The sequence below is a fragment of the Theropithecus gelada genome, chromosome 1 (assembly GCF_003255815.1).
Source record: "Theropithecus gelada isolate Dixy chromosome 1, Tgel_1.0, whole genome shotgun sequence".
Lineage (NCBI taxonomy): Eukaryota > Metazoa > Chordata > Mammalia > Primates > Cercopithecidae > Theropithecus > Theropithecus gelada.
The window spans coordinates 218,805,949-218,827,977 of record NC_037668.1 but is presented as its reverse complement, the minus strand read 5'-3'; the positions used below and the strand labels follow the sequence as shown (position 1 = coordinate 218,827,977).

Here is a 22,029-nt window from a genome sequence, read left to right as displayed (position 1 = left end):
CTTCAATTTAGTTTTTTTTCTTTTGTCACATTCAAGTAAAATTAAAGTAAGTCCTTCCCACATGAAGATTATATCCTAGATTTTTCCTTCCATATCTTTTTCCTTCCTTTCCTTTCTTCCTTCTTCCTTTCTTATTAATTCCCCACCTTTCTATCCATTTATTATATTACACATGGGCAGAAAGAGCTCTAGAATAATAGTAGTCTAACAGTAACAATTATTATTTCAGGAAGTAGAATTTGGAATGACTTTAAAAATTTCTCTTTGACTCTTTAATTCCAGTTCATCAAAAGGACCATGATAAGCAAACCAATTTTTAACAAAGCAACTACAAAGTGAGATGGTAAAGAGATAAGATATAAATCACTCTTTTAAAAATATTTATTTTTATGTGTAGTTGTAAAGTATTTCAGAGAAAAGTACAGGAGAAAATATGACAGCCAATACTAAGATTTAACAGATGTTAACATCTTGCCACATTTTCTTCAGAATTTTTTTCCTAACAAGAAAACATTGCAGAAACAGCTAACATTCCACTCCTCCTCCCTTCTCCTTTCATCTTCAGATGCAACCACACCACTATTCTGAGGATAATGCCTATCATTTCCATGCATATCTTTGTATTCATAAACAATATTTACTATTATTTTGTCTATTTAAAATGTATATATATGGTAGTATGTTTCTGTCCTTTTGTAATTTCTTAAACTCAATGTTGTTTTTTGAGATTTATCCAAGTTACACATGTAGTCTTAGGTTCATCATTCACTTCATGCATACAGGTGAACAATCACTGCATGAATAAACCTGTTTTTACAATTCATTTCTTATTGAGGGGTGTGTGGACCCAACAATTCCCAATCCTCTTCCATGTTTTTCCATTGCACAAATGTAGACCCAGTATCGATACAGTTTTTACAAAGCTCTCTGAGTAGCTTCCAGCCTTCTCAGATAATAACTGTCTTGGGAACTCCGTCCATGCAGTCTCTCCACACTGCTCACACTTTTCACTATCTGATAAACATGAATTGCAAAATGTTGTTTTAATATCTCTTCAAAAACAGCACTATATGTGAAGAAGTAAACATAGTATTTATGGTACCTCCAGTGCTCCTAGGAAAAGTTATTTCTAATCCATTACAAATAAGTTCTGGTTACTATTTCTTACTGAATTTTACACAGGACCTAGTACACTCAAGGTTCCTGCCAATTGCTAACGAAGCTTAAGTCTCCCTATCAGTAAAAGAAATGAATATTGGATACCATGAGCCTCAGAGACTCATATTGAGTTGAAGATGGAAGCAATGAAAAAAGAGACTCGCTATATTAGCAAGTAGATACTTGGTGCTGCTAGACTGCAAATATTTGTCTAAAGATTAGGAAAATATTAAGAAAAATCTCCTATAGATGGGGCAGGTATAAATTAAACACAGTGTACTAGTCCATTCTCATATGACTAATACTGCTATGAAGAAATACCCAAGACTCGGTAATTTATAAAGAAAAAGAGGCTTAATGGATTCACAGTTCCACAGGGCTGGGGAGGCCTCACAATCATGGTGGAAGGCGAAGGAGGAGCAGAGGCACATTTTACATGGCAGCAGGCAAGAAAGTGTCTACAGGGGAGCTGCCCTTTATAAAATCATCTTATTTACTATCACGAGTACAGCATGGGAAAAACCTGCCTATATAATTCAATTACCTCTTACCGGGTCCCTCCTACAACACGTGGGGATAATGGCAGATACAATTCAAGATGAGGTCTGGGTGGGGACACAGCCAAACCTTATCACACAGAAGAGTCTGGAATACTAAAAATAAGGTCACATTGTAAAGGCATTGAAGCATAGGAACAGGACAGATGGGTGTGGCTTGGGAAAGGGGAAAGATCGGTGCTTTTATGCCAGGATTGGGCCCTATCTCATTTTAGCTCACCAAATTCTTGAGTATCAACCTGTTCTGAAATTGATCAGAATGGAGTGTTTAAAAAAAAATGCAAGTTGATATTTTTTATTTGATATTCTTATACTTGTGTGGTTTAAGTGGTGCAGGTATTTTTATTTCAATTTTATAGATAAGGAAAATGAAATAAAAAGAGGGTGGCACATAGAAAATCCACGATAGAGCCAGCAACTGACTCTACTGATTTCTAGTGTACTTTTATTCTGTTAGATTACAAAAAATCGGATTTGTTTGTGAATAAGATTATAGTCACTTTCAAATTAAATGTATCAGCTACATGGAAAAGTTCACTTATTTACCTTAGAGGCATGCCTTGGGGGTGTATTTTTCCCCCACCAAATTAGCTTTATTTAGGGGAACCTAAATTTATTCTACTAAAACTACTCTAAATGACATTTGTTTGTTTCCAAAACTTAAATCCATACTCCAAAGGTGTGTAATTTGACTAAATTAAAAAAAAAATCTGCATGCCAGAAAGTAAAAGTAGAGTGAAAAGACACAAGACATACATATCTTGACTAAGGCTGAGAGCTTTAATATATGAAAAGATAAAGAATTCAGTGAGAAAAAATGGGGAAAAATCATGAACCATCAGTTCAAACAAAATGAAATACAAATAGTTTTAAGAGATATGAAAGATGTTCATAATCTAGAAAATGAAAATTAGGCCAGGCACAGTGGCTCATGCCTGTAATCCCAGCACTTTGGGAGGCTAAAGCGGGTGGATCACCTGAGGTCAGGAGTTCGAGACTAGCCTGACCAATAAGGTGAAACTCCATCTCTACTAAAAATACAAAAATTAGCCAGGCGGATGGAAGCCTGTGATCCCAGCTACTCGGGAGGCTGAGACAGGAGAACTGCTTGAACCCAGGGGGTGGAGGTTGCAGTGAGCTGAGATCATGCCACTGTACTCCAGCCTGGGTGACAGAGTAAGAGGAAGGAAGGAAGGGAAGAAGGGAGGAAGGGAGGAAGGGAGGAAGGGAGGAAGGAAGGAAGGAAGGGAGGAAGGGAGGAAGGGAGGAAGGGAGGAAGGGAGGAAGGAAGGAAGGAAGGAAGGAAGGAAGGAAGGAAGGAAGGAAGGAAGGAAGGAAGGAAGGAAGGAAGGAAGGACAAAAAAGAAAATTAACACTGAGTCTCCATCTTTCACATATCAGATTGGAAAAAAAATCCCAATGCTTGATAATTAAAGTTTGTTTCAGAAGGATTGAAGAAACTAGTACTCTCACATGAGTTGAGAGACTCTATCATCAAGATAGCAACATCTACCAAAAATTGTCAAGCCCTTTGACATACTTCCAATAATTTACCTGAAAAAAAGTTTTCACGTTTGCGAGATGATATGCATGCTAAGATATTCTCTGCAACATGAACTATTATAGCAAAAGCCTGGAAACAACTTCAATGTCCATTAGTGGTGAGATTAATTCAATATATTATGAGATTCATCCATACAATGAAATAAGGATAAATTTTTTTTTTTTTTTTTTTTTTTTGGAGACAGAGTCTCGCTCAGCCGCCCAGGCTGGAGTGCAGTGGCGTGATCTCAGCTCACTGCAACGACTGTCTCCCAGGTTCAAACGATTCTCCTGTCTCAGCCTCCCAAGTAGCTGGGATTATAGGCACCCACCATCATGTCTGGCTAATTTTTGTATTTTTAGTAGAGATGGGGTTTCCCCATGTTGGCCAGGGTGGTCTTAATGGTCTTGAACTTCTGACCTCAGGTGATCTGCCCGCCTCAGCCTCCCAAAGTGCTGGGATTACAGGTGGCAGCCACCGCACCCAGCCAATTTTTATATACTAATAGTCAAGATATATTGATAAGTAAAAAAAGCAGAGTGCAGAACAGTTTATATAGTATCATACCATTCACATTAAAAATAAACACATATCCTACAATTCAAAAATAAACAAAATAAAACAACCTGGTTTAAAAATGGGCAAAGACTAGAGACTTCTCCAAAGAAGATGTACAAATGTCCAATAAGTACATGAAAGGATGTTCAACATTACTCATCAGGAAAATGCAAACCAAAGCCCCAGTGAGATACCATTTCACACCCAGTAGGACGGTTATTATAGAAACAACAATAACAACAACACCCCCCTCCAAAAAACCAACAGAAATGACAAGTGCTGGCAAAGATGTGGAGAAACCGGAACCTTGGGGCATTGCCGCTGGGAACGCAGCATGGTGCAGCCACTGTGGAAAACAGTACAGTGGTTCCTCAAATATCCAACACAGAACTACCACGTGATCCAGCAATTCCACTCCTGGATATGCACCCAAAAGAATTAAAAGCAGAGACTCGAACAGATATCTATACACCAATATTCATAGCAGCGTTATTCACAACAGTCAGAAGATGAAAACAACCCAAATGTCCATCAATAGACAGATGGATGAACAAAATGTGGGATATAAATACAATGGAATATTATTCAAAAAAGGAATACAATTCTGACACATGCAACAAGGTGGATGAACCGTGAGAACATTACACTACGTGAAATAAACAAGACACAGGACAAACATTATTTGTTTGTATTTTAAAAATGGAATGCAGGCCGAGACGGGCGGATCACGAGGTCAGGAGATCAAGACCATCCTGGCTAACACGGTGAAACCCCGTCTCTACTAAAAAATACAAAAAACTAGCCGGGCGAGGTGGTGGGCGCCTGTAGTCCCAGCTACTCGGGAGGCTGAGGCAGGAGAATGGCGGGAACCCGGGAGGCGGAGCTTGCAGTGAGCTGAGATCCGGCCACTGCACTCCAGCCTGGGCGGCAGAGCCAGACTCCGTCTCAAAAAAAAAAAAAAAAAAAAAAAAAAAATGGAATGCTTCACAGATTTGCATGTCATCCTCCTGCGGGGGCCATGCTAATCTTCTCTGTAGCGTTCCAATTTTAGTGTATGTGCTCCGAAGCAAGCACAGGAAGGACAAATATTGTACTCTTCCATTTATATATGAGGCACCTAGGATAATGAAACTCATAGACACAGAAAGCAGAACGGTGGCTGCCACGGGCTGCAAGAGGGAGGGGTGTGGAATTATTGTTAAATGGGTACAGAGTTTCAGTTTGGGAAGATGAAAAAGCCTAAAATGGATAGCAGTGATGGTTGTACAGTAATGTTAATGCCACTGCATTCTATACTTAAAATGATAAATTTTAGGTTATCTATATTTTACCACAGTAAAAAAATACACAAACGTATGCACACACACACACACGCACGCACACACATACTCATACATATTTGCATGGAGAATCTCTGGAAGAATTAGAGAAAACTGTAACAAACCTTGCCTTTAATAAGGGGAACTGGATAGGTAGAAAAGAGATTTATTTATCACTATGTATTATTTCTACCTTTAGAATTTTATCCCATGTACATATATCATCTATTCAAAAATTTAATTTTCAATCGGTCTTCTTAACTTCTAAATACAGAGCAGGAAAATACATATAAGTGAAAATGTGGCTGGGTGCAGTGGCTCATGCCTGTAATTCCAGTACTCTGGGAGGCTGAGACGGGCGGGTCACTTGAGGCCAGGAGTTCGAGACCAGCCTGGCTATAATGGCAAAAACCCTGTCTCTACTAAAAGTACAGAAAAAAAAAAAAAAGAGAGATAATTACTGGGGAATGGTGGCACACACCTGTAATCTCACTATTCCTGGTACTTGGGAGGCTGAGGCAGGAGAATCGCTTGAACCCAGGAGGTGGAGGTTGCAGTGAGCCGAGATCACTGCACTGCACTCCTGCCCGGGCGACAGAGCGAGACTGTCTTAAAAAAAAAAAAAAATAGGTCTGTGTTTTATATAAGGCAAAACCAGAGTATCCCTAATTAGTGATATTGAAAACCTGCCCAGTGTTTTTCAAGGAGCTGGCTTTCAAAAACTATTTAACAAGGAAATGAAAAAGAAAAATAAAATGCTTTAGATCTTAAGAGATCAATATGGAACATATGGGAATAAGTAAAACGTTCCAGCCAGGTGTGGTAGGTGCTTATAGTCCCAGCTACTCGGGAGGCTGAGACAGGAGGATCGCTTGAGCTCAGGATTTCAAGGCCAGCCTGGGCAACATAAACAGAGCTTGTCTCTAAAATAAAATATGTATTTTAAAGTTCTTATGAGAGTTTTGTTACATATAACATAACATTGCTCATCCAGATTAAACAGAGGCAAAACAAATCTGAGTTATTTACTTTAAAAACATAAAATGGGGCTGGGCACCGTGGCTCATGTCTGTAATTCCAGCACTTTGGGAGGCTGAGGCAGGCAGATGACTTAAGGCCAGGAGTTCAAGACTAGACTGGGCAACATAGCGAGACCCTGTCTCTACCAAAAATACAAAAATTAGATGGGCACGGTGGTGGGCACCTGTAATCCCAGCTACTTGGGAGGCTGAGGCAGGAGAATCGCTTGAACCCAGGAGGCAGAGGTTACAATGAGCTGAGATCGGGCCACTACACTCCAGCTTGAGCCAGACACTGAGACTCCATCTCAAAATAATAATAATACAAACTATATGTATATAAAGTAGAAAAATTATAATAGCTAATACTGTTCTTAGCTTTAAATCCCAGGCTAATATTGTTCTAAGAGCTTTAAAAATGTCCACTCACAACAGTGGTTCTCAAACTTTTTGGTCTGAGAACTCCTTTTACAAACTATCAAAAATTATCAAGGTGCTCAAAGCGTTTATGTTGTGTGAGTTATATGGATCTATATTTATTATCATATTAGAAATTAAACCTTACATTTTAAAAATATGTATGTATTAATTCATTTAGAAATCATAAATCAACTCATGTTTACATAAATAATTTTTATTTTTTTAAACTATATTTTCCAAAACAAAAAGTATATTGAGAAGAATAGCATGTTTTACATACGTTCAATGTAAATATGTAACGCCTGGCTTCACAGGGGACAGCTGTATTCTCATATCTAGTTCTGCGTTCAATCTGCTGCAAAACTGCATGTCATGTAGCCTTTGAAAAACTCCAATACAAGGCCGGGCGCAGTGGCTCACGCCTGTAATCCCAGCACTTTGGGAGGCCGAGGTGGGTGGATTACCTGAGGCCAGGAGTTCGTGACCAGCCTGGCCAACATGGTGAAACCCCATCTCTACTAAAAAAAAAAAAAAAATACAAAAATTAGCCGGGTGTGGTGACAGGTGCCTGTAATTGCAGCTACTCAGGAGGCTGAGGCAGGAGAACGGCGTGAACCCAGGAGGCGGAGGTTGCAGTGAGCCGAGATCGCGCCACTGCACTCCAGTCTGCGTGACAGAGAGACTCTGTCTTAAAAAAAAAAAAAATGAAAGAAAAAGAAAAGAAAAAAACAGTCTATACTCGTGGAAAAAGTGAGAATGAAAAGAACAAATACTCTCTTAAATTTATTATGAAAATAGTTCTGACTTCACAGTCCCCTGAGAGGGTCTTGGGAGCACTCTGAGAACTACTTACTTGTACTATGAAACCTCTGAGGCAAATGTACACTGAGGCACAAAGAGAATAACGAAATGACTCCCAGTCACGGAGCTGGGATGGGAAGCCAGGAAGTCTGATTCCAGACCTCAGGACTGGCCCCTAGAGGCGGAAGGGCAGTAGTAGGGGCCCAGCTCATAAAGGTCTTGACAGTGGGCTGGTGGCTGCCCAGCATTTGCAATACCAGACTTTCCCTTTATCTGATGCGATAAAATTTCAAATTAAATATTCCAATTTGTGCAAAGCAGAGATAAGGGAAAGGGAGAGTAGCCACCACAAAACTCTAGACCTAGACCTCTCAAGGGGGCCTAGATCAGCCCTACACAGGAAGTAACACCAAACCTCCACCTGAGGGATAAAGCAGCTAGGGGAGGCACAGCCAGTGCCTGGGGGGCTCTCCAGGAATGGCTCTCTCTGTCCTGCCCCCACTGAGTCATTATATATCTCTCCCTCCATTCAAAGACCTTTCTTTCTTTCTTTTTTTTTGACGGAGTCTCACTCTGTCACCCAGGCTGGAGTGCAATGGTGTGATCTTGGCTCACCGCAACCTCTGCCTTCTGGGTTCAAGTGATTCTTCTGCCTCAGCCTCCCTGGTAGCTGGAATTACAGGCACACGCCACCATGCCTGGCTAATCTGTGTATTTTTAGTAGAGATGGGGTTTCACCATGTTGGCCAGGCTGGTCTCGAACTCCTGACCTCCGGTGATCCACCTGCTTCTGTAGCAGGATGGGCGGCAGACAAAACTCCTCAGACATCGAGTTAAAGAAGGAAGGGGTTTATTTGGCCGGGGGCATCAGCAAGACTCCTGTCTCAAGAGCTGAGCTCTCCGAGTGGGCAACTCCTGTCCCTTTTAAGAGCTCACAACTCTCAGGGGGTTCACGTGAGAGGGTCGTGATTGATTGAACAAGCAGAGGGTACGTGACTGGGGGCTGCATGCACCGGTAATTAGATTTTAGATCAGAATAAAACAAGATAGGGATTTTCACAGTGTATTTCCATACAATGTCTGTAATCTATAGATAACAGAACCGATTAGGTCAGGGGTCGATCTTTAACTACCAGGCCCAGGGTGCGGTGCCAGGCTGTCTGCCTGTGGATTTCATTTCTGCCTTTTAGTTTTTACTACTTCTTTCTTTGGAGGCAGAAACTGGGCATAAGACGATATGAGAGGTGGTCTCCTCCCTTACTTTGGCCTCCCAAAGTGCTGGGATTATAGGCGTGAGGCACTGCACCTGGCCTGAAAAACACTTCTTTACACCACTCAATCCTTGCTTTTTCCCTTTTATTTTTAGTTGACAAATAATAATTGTACAGATTTCTGAGATATACAGAGTGATACGTCAATGCTTTATACAAAGTGTAATGATCAAATCAGGGTAACTGGCATCTCCACCACCTAAAACATTGATCATTTCCTTGTGAACATTCAAAATCCTCTCTTGTATTTTTGGAAAATAAATGAGAGTTAACCAGAGTCACCCTCTACTGCGGCAGAACAATAGAACTCCTTCCACCAATCCAGCTGTAATTCTGCATCCATTAACCAGCCTCCCCAGTCCCTCTCCCCGTATTTCCTCTCCTCTGACACACAGCTCTACTCTCTACTTTCAGGAACTCAGTTTTTTGGTTTGTTTGTTTGTTTGTTTGTTTGTTTGGTTTTAGCTCCCACATAGGAGCGAGATCATGCGGCATTTCTCTTTCCGTGCCTGACTTATTTTGGTTAACATAATGTCTCCAGGCTCACTCAGGTTGCCACAAATGACAGGATTTCATTCTTTTTTATGTACTTTCCTCAGTTCTTACACAGAATACTGCCTTCAATCCTTAATTAAAATGTTTAAAAAGAAGGATATTAAACTATCAGACATTAAATCATTTTATAAACTGACAACAGTTAATAGAGCATTGAAGGTAAAGTGGTACAGCACATAAGATATGTGCCAAATTAGACCCCTTCTATAAAATGTTGCATATTATAAAGAAGGCCTAACAATTCCAGAAGTAAGTAGAATAAACTGGTAACTTGAAAAAAAAAAAAGTCTATTTAGACCTTCGCTTTAATCAGCCAAAATACATTCTCGATAGATCAACCGCTTTTACAAACCGAGAAAACGCGCTGGGAAAGGCAGGGCCAGACCTCACTCATCCTGCATTCTCAGAGCCGCCCCTGCGGGGTACACAAACTGGAAAGCGCTGCCCCAAAGAAGCAGCGAACTTGAGTTCCAACTTCGTTGCTAACCTATTGTGTGATCTTGGGCAAGTCTTTTGGCTTCTCCATCCTTACATTTTCTTTTTTGTTTGTTTGCTTTGTTGAGATGGAGTCTCGCTCTGTTGCCCAGACTGGAGCACAGTGACGCAATCTCAGTTCACTGCAATCTCCACCCCCCAGGTTAAAGAGATTCTAAAGCCTCAGCCTCCCAAGCAGCTGGGACTACAGGTGCCCGCCACCACACCCAGCTAATTTTTTTTTTTTTTTAACTTTTTTTATTTTTAGGAGAGATGAGGGTTCACCATGTTGGGCAGGCTGGTCACAAATTCCTGACCTCAGGTGATCCACCTGCCTCAGCCTCCCAAAGCTTAGTTTCCAATTCATAAAGAGTGGCCAAGTGCAGTGGCTCACACCTGTAATACTAACATTTTGGGAGGCTGAGGAGGGCCTATCACTTGAGGCCAGGAATTCAAGACCAGCCTGGGCAACGTAGCAACACCCCTGTCACTACAAGAAATAATAATTAGCTGGGCGTGGTAGCGAGTGCCTATAGTCCTAGCTGCTTGGGAGGCTGAGGCAGGAGGATCACTTCAGGAGTTCAAGGTCACACACGCTGAGTTATGATCAAGCCACTGTAATCCAGCCTGGAGGACAGAGTAAGACCCTATCTTTAAACGAATTTTTAAAAAAGAGTGGATGGTAATGATACCAGCAGCATGAGAACATTCATTATAACTTTAAAGTGCTATACAAATTAACACAGGAATAATGATCAAGAAGCTATATTCATTCATGTTGTCCCTCCTCAAATACACTCAGCATCAATATTTTAATGCTAAAAACAATAACAATGTTCATAGTAACCATCTTTAACTAATAAAGCAGACCCTTTAAGTTGTAAGAACATCTACTTTCCCTCAGGGCCTCGGTAAAGTTATTTTAACTTTCAGTGGAAAAAAGATTCAGCCCATAAACATGTTTACTTTTACTGAATTGGCCCTTTTACCATAAGAGGCCTGGCCTCGTTGCTCTCAGGATCCAGAGATGTTCTTTTCACGGCTACTGTCAGGAAGCCTGAATGCAGAAGAGAAGCCCCGATGTCTTTAAAGGGTAGGTAGGGGTGGGAGTGTGGGTCATGTAGCATAGCAAGAGACTCGGAGTTAGAAAAACCCTGGTGTGACATGGAGCAAACTATTTACCTTCTCCTTGTCTCCAGAAACCGGAGATGCCAACCCTTAACCCACAAATAAAAAGATTAAAATGAGGTAATCCACATGAAGCCTCTAGCACCCAACTACAGGTAGTGTGTTAGATGGCAAGCCTTAAGCAAATGCTGGTTTCTTTTCTCTCACTCCCCTCTCTCTCATAACGCCATACTTTCCCTGACTTCTCTAACAATACCTCTATCCCCTGCCCCCAGGAGAACCCTTCAAGGAGAGGTCTGAGGTCAAGGCACTTGTCATTCATGTGCTTAGTTATTCAAATTGCAGGCCAGGGCTGCCTGCTGCACCCCCTCCCCAACCCTACCCCCACCACTAGCACCCCACCCACTCATTTTCTACTGGGGTACCCACAGGAAGGCCTAGTATTCCAGTGTCATTCCCACAGAATGCAATGTGACCAGAGCCACCAGAGCTATGTGGTGCTGCACCTCTGATGGCACTGGTTTATAAGCCTCAAACAGTTCCTTTCCAGAACCGTTTTCAAACCACTTCCCACTGCTGTGCTGGCCTCTTTACTAGGCCCTGGTCTTGAGATTGCAATCTCATCAAATAACCCTCATTTAGCCTGGCCTCCTAAAGAATGGTTTCATTGCCCTTTTTTTTTTTTTTTTTTTTTTTTGGGGGGGACAGTCTCGCTCTATCGCCCAGGCTGGAGTGCAGTGGCGTGATCTTGGCTCACTGCAACCTCTGCCTCCGGGGTACAAGTGATTCTTCTGCCTCGGCCTCCAAAGTAGCTGGGATTACAGGCGCCCGCCACCATGCCTGGCTAATTTTTGTATTTTCAGTAGAGATGGAGTTTCATCATGTTGTTCAGGCTGGTCTTGAACTCCTGACCTCAGGTGATCTGCCCACCTTGACATCCCAAAGTACTGGGATTACAGGTGTGAGCCACCGCACCCAGCTTCACTGCCTTTCTTTGATGTGTGTGGCACAAACCCTACAATTCTTATTAGCGTGTGTAATCTCTTCTGTCTTTTAAGGGGTTTTTTTGTTTGTTTTGTTTCAGACTCATGCTGTGTCCTCCCTTTCAGACCCAGCAGTATTCATGTCTTCTCTTGTCGTTTCATGTTCTTCTGTTTGGGTTCTTTTTGCTATTTTACAGGGGGAGTGTGCCATCGCATAGGCATTATTAATGTTTCCTTGCAATATCCTATTCGTGGCCTTATAATACATCTTTATGTGTTTTACAAAGCAAATGGCGTTCCTTCACTCGACTACTTCCTGAGTGCCAAATATGCGCCAAGCACTAAAACTGAAATACAGTTCATCTCACTCACAGTTTACAATTTATAGGTTGGAACAGGCAATGAGAATACAGTATATTCTTTCTACCAGAGTATGAAGAATAAGAAACAGTACTTATCAAAGCAATAGCTAGCAAAGACCTTTTACAGAGCATGGAAAATAAATACTTAAAACAGCATAATAAATCCAAGGTACAGTGTAAAAAGAAAATAGCTCTCTTGTATCTTATGACTTGTGTCAGTAATTTAGAAGTGTAACCAAAAAAATTTCCAAACCTCACATCCACTGTATTATTCGACTCATGGTCAAACACTTCAAATGCTTCCTTGATTTTTTTGTGAAATTCTGCTACTATTATCTCTGCAAAATACAAAGTAAATAAAAATTATTTTACTTTAGCTTTGAAAACAAAAATTCTAATAACCAGACTAGCAATCTTAATAAGCAAGCATATGAAGAACTCTTTCCTTATCTTTATGTATCATTTAGCATGTTTAACTTCCTCTGGAGATGTCAAAGGATATATTGTGTTTGTAAACATTTTTTCTGAGGCATAATGTACATATGGTAAAGGTGCACTGATCTTAAGTACACAGCTTAATTAAGTGTTTACACACACACATACTCATGGAACCACTCCAATCACGGTGATAGAATATTTCCAGCAGCGGCCTCTCTCTCAAGTCCTCTGGGTAGAGTCCTCGCCTGAGAGGCACAGTGAATCCAACACAACAGATACTGTTTGCTTATCCGTAGTGTTCCCTGCCTACCTTGCCTTATTCTATGCTTGCAGAGTTGTGGGAAGATATGCATAAAAACCAACATGACATTTTCTCAAAGAGCTTTCAAACTAGTTTTGGACTATGACTTACATATATGAAACACTCATATATATATTCAATAAATAGTTACCTAGTACTTACTATGTGGTAAGGTTATGGCAAGGAACAAAATAGAAAAAAAAAATCCCTGCCTCTATAGAGCTGCTTTTATTGGGAAAGATATATAAGCTCGTAATATTTGATAAAATACATAGTAAGGCAAATGAAAAATGGAGGAAGGAATAAACAGGGTAGGGACATGAGGGATGCTGGGTGGGGCGTGGGTGGGGAGAACGGGTTGATACGGAGGTCTGAGACAGGCCTGCCTCTGCGGTAAGGTGACACTTGGGCAGATACCTGAAGCAGAGAAGGAGCCAGCCTTATGAACAACTGCAGAGTTTTCAGGCAGAGAGAACAGTAAGTGCAAAAGAGTAAGAAATAAGATCAGAAAGGTATGAGTCTGAAGGTGAGGAATACATTGTCAAGAGGCCTTGGCCAGGCGCAGTGGTTCACACCTGTATTCCCAGCACTTTGGGAGGCCAAGGCGGGTGGATCACCTGAGGTCAGGAGGTCGAGACCAGCTTGGCCAACAGGGTGAAACCCCGTCTCTACTAAAAATACAAAATTAGCTGGGCGTGGTGGCGCATAACTGTCATCCCAGCTACTCTGGAGGCTGAGGCAGGAGAATTGCTTGGATCTGGGAGGCGGAGGTTTCAGTGAGCCGAGATTGCGCCATTGCTCTACAGCCTGGGCAACAAGAGCAAAACTCCATCTCAAAAAAAAAAAAAAAAGCCCTGTAGGCTACTTTAAGGATTTTGGCTTTTACTCTGAGTGGTCTGCTGATCATCACTCATCACTCTGGCTATTACGACAGGGGTGGAAGCAGAGAGACCAGGCAGGAGGCCACCGCAGTACTCCAGGTGAGAGACGTGGGCCAGAATGGTAGCAGGTGGTGAGACATGTCAGGATTCTGGATATATTCTTTTTTTTTTTTTCCTTGAGATGGAGTCTCTCTCTGTTGCCCAGGTTGGAGTGCAGTGGCTCAATCTCGGCTCACTGTAAGCTCCGCCTCCTGGGTTCAAGCGATTCTCTTGCCTCAGCCTCCTGAGTAGCTGGACCTACAGGTGCATACCACCACGCCCGGCTAATTTTTTGTATTTTTAGTAGAGACAGGGTTTCACCATGTTGGCCAGGATGGTCTTGATCTCCTGACCTCGTGATCCACCCGCCTCAGCCTCCCAAAGTGCTGGGATGACAGGCGTGAGCCGCCGCGCCCGGCTGATTCTGTATATATTCTAAAGAGCAGAGCCAGCAAGATTTGCTGATATAGAAAGAAAAGGGTCAAAGCCAACTCCAAGGTGTTTGGCTGAGTGAAAGAATAAAGGAAAATAATGTAATTAAGTCTTAAAATTGTGCTAAGCATGGCAGCCCATGCCTGCAGTCCAGCACTTTGGTGGCCCAGGCGGGAGGACTGCTTGAGCTCAGGAGGTCGAGGCTGCAGTGAGCCAGGATCACACTACTGCACGCCAGCCTGGCGACAGAGCTAGACCTTGTCTCAAAGAAAAGAAAAAGGTCTCACGATGTATCAAACAGTAAATACAGTAGGACGCCCAGAAAGAAAGACATTAGGCATGAGTTTAGGTAATTATTTCAATTAGAAATATAATACCACCAAACAGAAAATAGGAAATTTTAAAATCACTCGCATTCTCTTCCCCCAATATAACCACTCATCATTTTGCTGTATTTTCTTCCAATCTTTCTTCATACATCTGTTTTTATATATAGCACTGAATACCATTCATTCATTCAACAAATATGTACTGAATAAACACTACACACCAGGTTCTACGTCAGGTACTGTATATACTTTTACAACCATAGAGAAAAAATAAACCAAAGCTCAGAGAGGCTAAGCACCTTTTGCCCAAGATCACAGACTTATTGAGTGGCAGAGCTGGACTGAACTCAGATGTTCCTCACTTGAACAACCCTGCTCTTCTCCCCCCACACCCCACCCCACCTCACCTCACTCCACCCCATCTCACCTCACTCCACCCCACCCCACTCACCTCACTCCACCGCACCCCACTCACCTCACTCCACCGCACCTCACTCCACTCCACCCCACCCCACCTCACCTCACCCTACCCCCCCCACCTCCCTCTCACTCCACCCCACCCCACCTCACCTCACTCCACCCCACCCCACCACACCTTACTCCACCCCATCCCACCTGTTAGTACTTACAGTATAAAATCTTAACTCCTTAATTACTTCACCTAAATGTTATATTTTTCCAGGTTACAACATAATTTACACAACCTTCCATTTTTAACAGTACCAAAAGAATATACCACAATTTATTGATATTATTTTTTCTTTATTATAAATAACACAGCAATGAACTTTTGCTAATTTAACAACAAAGAATGTTACCTCATTATTTAAATTTACACTGCTTTGATTACAAGTGAATCTCAATAATGATCCATATGTTTGTTTACCATCTGTGTTTCCTATGTTATGAACTGTCTATTCATGTTCTCTGCTCAACCCTACGGGGGTCTTCGATTATTTCTTAACAATTAGCGTGAGCTGTTTGAATAATAAAGACTTAACCCTATGTCGAAGTCACTGCAAACAATTTTCCAGGTCAGTTGTTTGCACTTGTTTTCTAAAGTGAAAACAGCTCCATTTCCTTTCTGATGATCAAAATCATACACAATTACTGGAGAAAAAAAGACACAGATGAAAGTTTAAGTTAAAATCACTTCAAATTCTACCCAGAGTTAACTACTCTTTTCTTTTTTTCTTTTTGCTTTTTGAGATGGAGTCTTGCCATGTTGCCCAAGTTGCAGTGCAGTGGCATGATCTCGACTCACCACAACCTCCACCTCCCAGGCTCAAGCGATTCTCCTGCCTCAGCCTCTGGAGTAGCTGGGACTACAGGTGCGCACCACTACCACCGAGCTAACTTTTGTATTTTTAGTAGAGATGGGGTTTCATCATACTGGCCAGACTGGTCTCAAACTCCTGACCTCAAATGATCCACCTGCCTCAGCCTCCCAAAGTGCTGGGATTACAGGTGTGAGCCTCCGTGCCCGGTCCAGAGTTAACTACTTTTAATGTTGTTCTCTAATCTAATTTCTCACTCAGCAATAAATTGGACCTTTCATTCTCAATAAATATGCATTACCTTATTATTTTTAGCGACTGCTTAATATTCCATTATAGAGCTTTATCAAAATCTATTTAATCAACCCCCAATTGTGGATGTTTAGGTTGTTTCTGATTTTTCATTATTATAATCAATAATCAATTCTTTATTGAAGAATCCTGCCCAATTCATCTTTGTACATTTGTCTTATCTCGTTGAAATTCAACGAGTTGAACACAGCTGAACTAGCAAGGTTCTTATTAGCCATAACAGGATCTTGGGAAAATCTCTCTGGTTACGACGCTGTCACTGCACAAAGCTGATGTTTGGTTTTTAAATTTAAGGTCATTTTAAAAGTACATTATCCTTTATTTTTAGGTAGTCACATCTGTTGAGATTTCTTCTCATACTTTAAAGTTTAGAAACTTATCCTGTGAAAGGCCCAAAAGGGACAGAAAGAAAAATCGTCCTTTTTCTAGAGGTCTAGCAAGTACTTAATTCGATTTTCTTCAACAATTTACAGATAGATTTACTGTGGTTTTTTTGTTTTTTGTTTTTATTTTTGACACTGGACAACACACTGAATAATTCATCTGGTTTATTTTGATGTGATTCAAAGTGAAAGGTTAGCTTTTCCTATTTACCAAGTGCTTGATTCCTTTCCTTGCACTTCATCATGTATTATCATCTTTTATGTGATTGAGATTAATTCTATCAATTGTCCATTCTACTGATTCTATTCTGATTTGTATTTCTAGTCTTGTGCCATTACCATAGTGTTTTATTTAATGCCACTCTATTAGCCTCTTTTTAGAAATGTTCATCAATACCAACTTCTTATTCCAAAGGAAATACAGAAATCCATATACAATTTAGAAATTCCAAATGAAATACCATTGAAAGTTTTATTGCTATTGCAATCAGCTATACATTGAGAATTAACATTTTAGAATATTTAGTTTTCACATCTAAGAGATGTATATTTAGATATATATATCCCTTTATAGATCGCTAAATTAAATATTACATATCTTGAGGTTCATCATGTAAGCCACACACAATCCTCCAAGATGATGCCTGAGTATTTTTTTTTGTAGATATTGTGATGAAATATTTTTAGAATCCTGTCATTTCAAGTGTTTGAGGTAAAAATTGAATTTTTGCTATTGACTATATATCTATTTCCTGAAAAAATGTATTAATTAAAATCTTTCCGTTGATTATTTTATATTTTCTAATAATACTTTTTGTATTATCTTCTTATGGTATCTTATTTCTCTGTCATGACTTAAGGCACTGGCCAGCACTACCAAAGCAACATAAATGCATAAAGTGATAATAATCCATTTTATAAAAACATTATTATTATTTAATAATCTGGAACACTAGTCTTTTACCAATAAGTATAATGCTGCCTTTGTTTTGAAATAGGTAAAACTTATCATTTATAATTTTATCCTTCCATCTCTAAAGTACAGGCACAAACTTTATTTTTTAGTTTTCAAACTTTTTATTTGCATATTTTTTAAAGTGTGCATTCCAATAATTAAAAACATGTGAACAAAACACTCTGGCACTCTGATTAAAGTGCACTTACAGCCTTTAAGGCACGAATTTTTAATAACCTCTCATCAATATATTTTCTAAACTGTGTTCTGTTTAATACTCATTCCTCAAGGTGCTTCTCTTGAACTCCTGACCTCGTGATCCACTTCCCTCAGTCTCCCAAAGTGCTGGGATTATAGGCATGAGCCACCGTGTCTGGCCAGAGCTTCTCAATAAAGGGCTTCAGTGATCAAAAATGTCTGCAAAACTCTGAATATTATGGTTTATATATAATATTTATATGTGGTTTTATATGGTCATTTATAGTGTGTATTAGTATATTAAAGTCTTTGGAATGTTCTACAATCATGAAACTTAACTTTGTTCAACACAGCGTATTCCAAAGTCACTTGATCATCGAGCCTCTTTTTCCGAACTATCATCTATCAGGAATAATTAATGCCTTAACTGAAATCTAGGACTACCCTAATTCAGGAATCCTCACCCACTGGACATTGCAATACAAGTTAACCATCCCTAATCTGAAAATCCTAAATCCAAAATGCTCCAAAACCCAAAACATTTTGAGGTCCCAGGCATTTCAGATAAGGATCACTCAACCTGGACAGTATACAGCAACCTTCTAATCAAAACACAGCATTGCAGGCAGAGACTGAAAGTCCGGCGTTTGCTGTTACTAACAGCTGACGCAGGTATTGTGGTGATGCTACTGTGCTGCTTCATTACCTTGAACACATTATTTTTTCACTTCGTGAACGGTACTTCATATTTTTTACTGCTAAGTACTTCTGTGTGAATAAGTGTAGGAAGATGATTGCTTATCAACATCAATTCCTATCAGTTTAGGGTCAGGAATGATGCTGACGCCAAACAGCCAGCTTGTCCTCAGGGGTGGCTGACATAGTGATACTTTTGCTTTCTGATGGTTCTATGTATAGAAACTTTGTTTCATCTACACATTATTTAAAATACTGCATAAAATTACCTTCAGGCTATGTCCATAGGGTTTACATGAAACATAAATGAGTTTTGTGTTTAGACTTGAATCCCTTTCCCAAGATATCTCATTATGTATATGCAAAGATTTCAAAATCCAAAAAAAATTAGAAATCCAAAATACTTCTGGTCCCAAGCATTTTGAAAAAGGGATACTCAGCCTGTCAAGTGGATGGATTAAAGGGGCACCCCAAAATACTGAACCTCTTATCTCTCATCTCTCAGTGTGGCCAGATGAAGTCGGGCCCCAGAAAGCAGTCTATTCCAGAGCTTCCCACAGGGGGACCAGGGCAGGACAGGATCCGATGGCAGGCCCCCTGGTCTGCAGAGCAGCAAGACAACAAATGCCATCAGGCACCCACTGCTCCACACTGCCATATCACGTGGTCCTCTCCTTCAGAGGCCAGATGCAGAATGCACCATCACCCATCAGAGAGCTCCTGGAGACACTGATGTTCCAGGTGCCCAAAGAGCATAGTGTTCATTCCAGTGTGCACTGCAACTTCTTCAAACTGACAGGGTTCATGCTCTAGGAAGCAGTCACAGATCTTTATCTTCACATCCTATGGGCTACCTCCCTGCCTCCGCAACTGATATGCCCTTTTAGTAGCAGCCAAGCTTGATGTGTGGCCCTAAAAACACATGCATGAGAGGCTGGGCACAGTGGCTCATGCTTGTAATCCCAGCACTTTGGGAGGCCGAGGTGGCCGGATCACTTGAGGTCAGAAGTGTGAGAGCAGCCTGGCCAACAAGGTGAAACCCCGTCTCTATTAAAAATACCAAAATTAGCTGGACGTGGTGGCACACACCTGTAATTCCGGCTACTTAGGAGGCTGAGGCAGGAGAATCACTTGAACCTGGGAGGCACAGGTTGCAGTGAGCCAAGATCGCACCACTGCACTCCAGCCTGGGCAACAGAGCGAGACTCCGTCTCAAAAACAAACAAACAAAAAACATGTGCATCATATATAAATTCAATCTTTATTACTTTGAAATAATCGATATGAGATAGTTCAACTGGATTAAAAAATCATTTGGATTATTAGAAAATTTTCTAAGTTATATTGGTTAATTAAAGGCAAAGTTTTTAGATGATATAATTTCAACTGGTTTGAAATATTCCAGGCAGGAGTGTCAGTCCCAAAGGCACTGTGAAAAAAGCATAATCCGGCTGGGCACAGTGGCTCACACCTGTAATCCCAGCACTTTGGGAGGCAGAGGCAGGCAAATCACAAGGTCAGGAATTCGAAGACCAGCCTGACCAACATGGTGAAACCCCGTCTCTACTAAAAATACAAAAATTAGCGGGGCGTGGTGGTGGGCGCCTGTAATCCCAGCCACTCGGGAGGCTAAGGCAGGAGAATCACCTGAACTCGGGAGGCGGAGGTTGCAGTGAGCTGAGATGGTGCCATTGCACTCTAGCCCGGGTGACAGAGCAAGACTCTGTCTCAAAAAAAAAAAAGTGTGAGAACGTGTTAAGAAATCACATTTTTTGAGATAGGTAGGGGCCTAGTTCATATTTCAATTTTGATTTTTTTAATGGTTGGGAAAAACGCTTTTACATTTCTGCACGAACAGTTTCTCATTGGTAGTAAATGATCAAAAATTGAGGAGCTCATATTAAAGATTTTTTAAAATCAGGAATTGAGTACAACTATTTCAAGCAAAAAGTTTGATACTAAAAAGTAACATTTTGGGAAGCAAGCTCAAGTTCCACTAACATTTTAAATACATTTGGAACTTTTAAAATAGAGTCATCATTTTAAAATTCCTAATACTCTGTTTTATTTTCTTAAATATTTTTTACCATAATGATTTTTTTAATAATCAAGCCTCACATAGAGTCCCAAAGCTCATCTAGTTTTACCCCAGTGTGCCACAAATACTGTTTTCCACGCTCAGGGTTTGTGTGTGTTTGTTTTTGAGACGGAGTTGTGCTCTGTCACCCGGGCTGAAGCGCTGTGGCGAGACCATAGCTCACTGCAGCATCAAACTCCCAGGCTCAAGCAATCCTCCCGCCTCAGCCACCTGAGTAGCTGGAACTACAGGCACAGACCACCGTGCCTGGCCAATTTTGTCTAATTTTTGTTTTTATTTGTAGAGACAAGGTCACTCTGTGTTGACCAGGCTGGTTTTGAACTCATGGCCTCAAGCGATCCTCCCACGTTGGCCTCTCAAAGTCCTGGGATTACACACATGAGCCACTGAGTCTGGCCAATGTTTAGGTTTTACAGTGATAAAAGCTGAGAAGCACTACCCTAAAGTTATTACCCATCTTGAAGTCCCTTTGAGAACTGGCTGCTCATTCTCCCATGGCTTCCCTATCTCAGGGACTTGAGGAAGGCTGGCAATATAGAGCTCCCCATTGCTGCTCAGAGCCCCATACTCCTAATCTGCCATATTTTTTGCCAGCATCTCTAATGAAGGAAATTTTTAAACATACAGAAAAGTTGAAAGCTTAGTACTACAAACAACTATATACCCACCACCTAAACTATTGTTAATATTTTGCCATTTTTTGATTCCTCCTTCCAAGTCTGTCTGTAAGTCACCTGCAGACAGCAGAATAATTCATCCCTAAATACTTCAGCATATCTCCTAAAAATAAAGACATTCTCCTGCATAATCCCAATGCTATTATGATATCTTTAAAAATTAACAAAAATTCACTAAGATCATCTAATATCTATTCCATATTCAAATGTCTCCATCTGTCCCTAAATGTCTCATAGGTATTTTTTTCATAGTAAAACCCAATCAAAGATTATGCACTGTGTTTGGCTTTTACGTATTATTTTGTTCTCTTTGAAACTAAAACAGTCCTGCATCCTTCCCCACCCCTCCCCACACACATGAAATTAGCTTGTTGAAGAGACCGGGCTATATAGTATCATACAGAATGGCCCACATCATGGACTTTTCTGAGAGCATCCTTGTTTCACCTTCGTATGAAAAACTACTACTCTATTAAGGTTCATCCCTTGAGGACACATAATCTACCATATTCCTTCTCACTCTATCTTCTACTGATTCCCTGATCACAGTCCTCCCAATTTCTCATTCTAACAAATTCCTCTTCCTAATTCGATTTGATCATCAACACCTTTCAACCCGTCTGGGGTTTTTTGTTGTTTTTTTTTTGAGACGTGAGCCAGTGCACCCAGCCATTTACTTATAAACCCTTCTGAACTCTGTTCTTTCCCTTCCATTTCCATTGTCATTGCTTACGATTAGACACTCACACGCCTGTAATCCCAGCACTTTGGGAGGCCTAGGTGGGTGGATCACTTGAGGTCAGGAGTTCAAAACCAGCCTGGCCAACATGATAAAACTCCACCTCTACTAAAAACACAAAAAAAT

The 22,029-nt window shown here is 40.9% G+C and overlaps 1 protein-coding gene and 1 non-coding gene across 4 annotated transcripts in view; both read right to left on the bottom strand.

Annotated features, from left to right (window-relative positions):
- Positions 1-22,029, bottom strand: part of EFCAB2 (EF-hand calcium binding domain 2) — a 157,616-nt gene that overhangs the window by 93,470 nt on the left and 42,117 nt on the right. For all 3 annotated transcript variants that reach the window (XM_025392106.1, XM_025392108.1, XM_025392104.1), the window contains exon 2: positions 12,402-12,486. In XM_025392106.1, the coding sequence (XP_025247891.1) occupies positions 12,402-12,486 (85 nt within the window). The remainder of the gene's footprint in view (positions 1-12,401; positions 12,487-22,029) is intronic.
- LOC112615219 lies at positions 4,785-4,890 on the bottom strand. Its single transcript, XR_003117305.1, has one exon. It is a non-coding gene; the product is annotated as a U6 spliceosomal RNA (small nuclear RNA).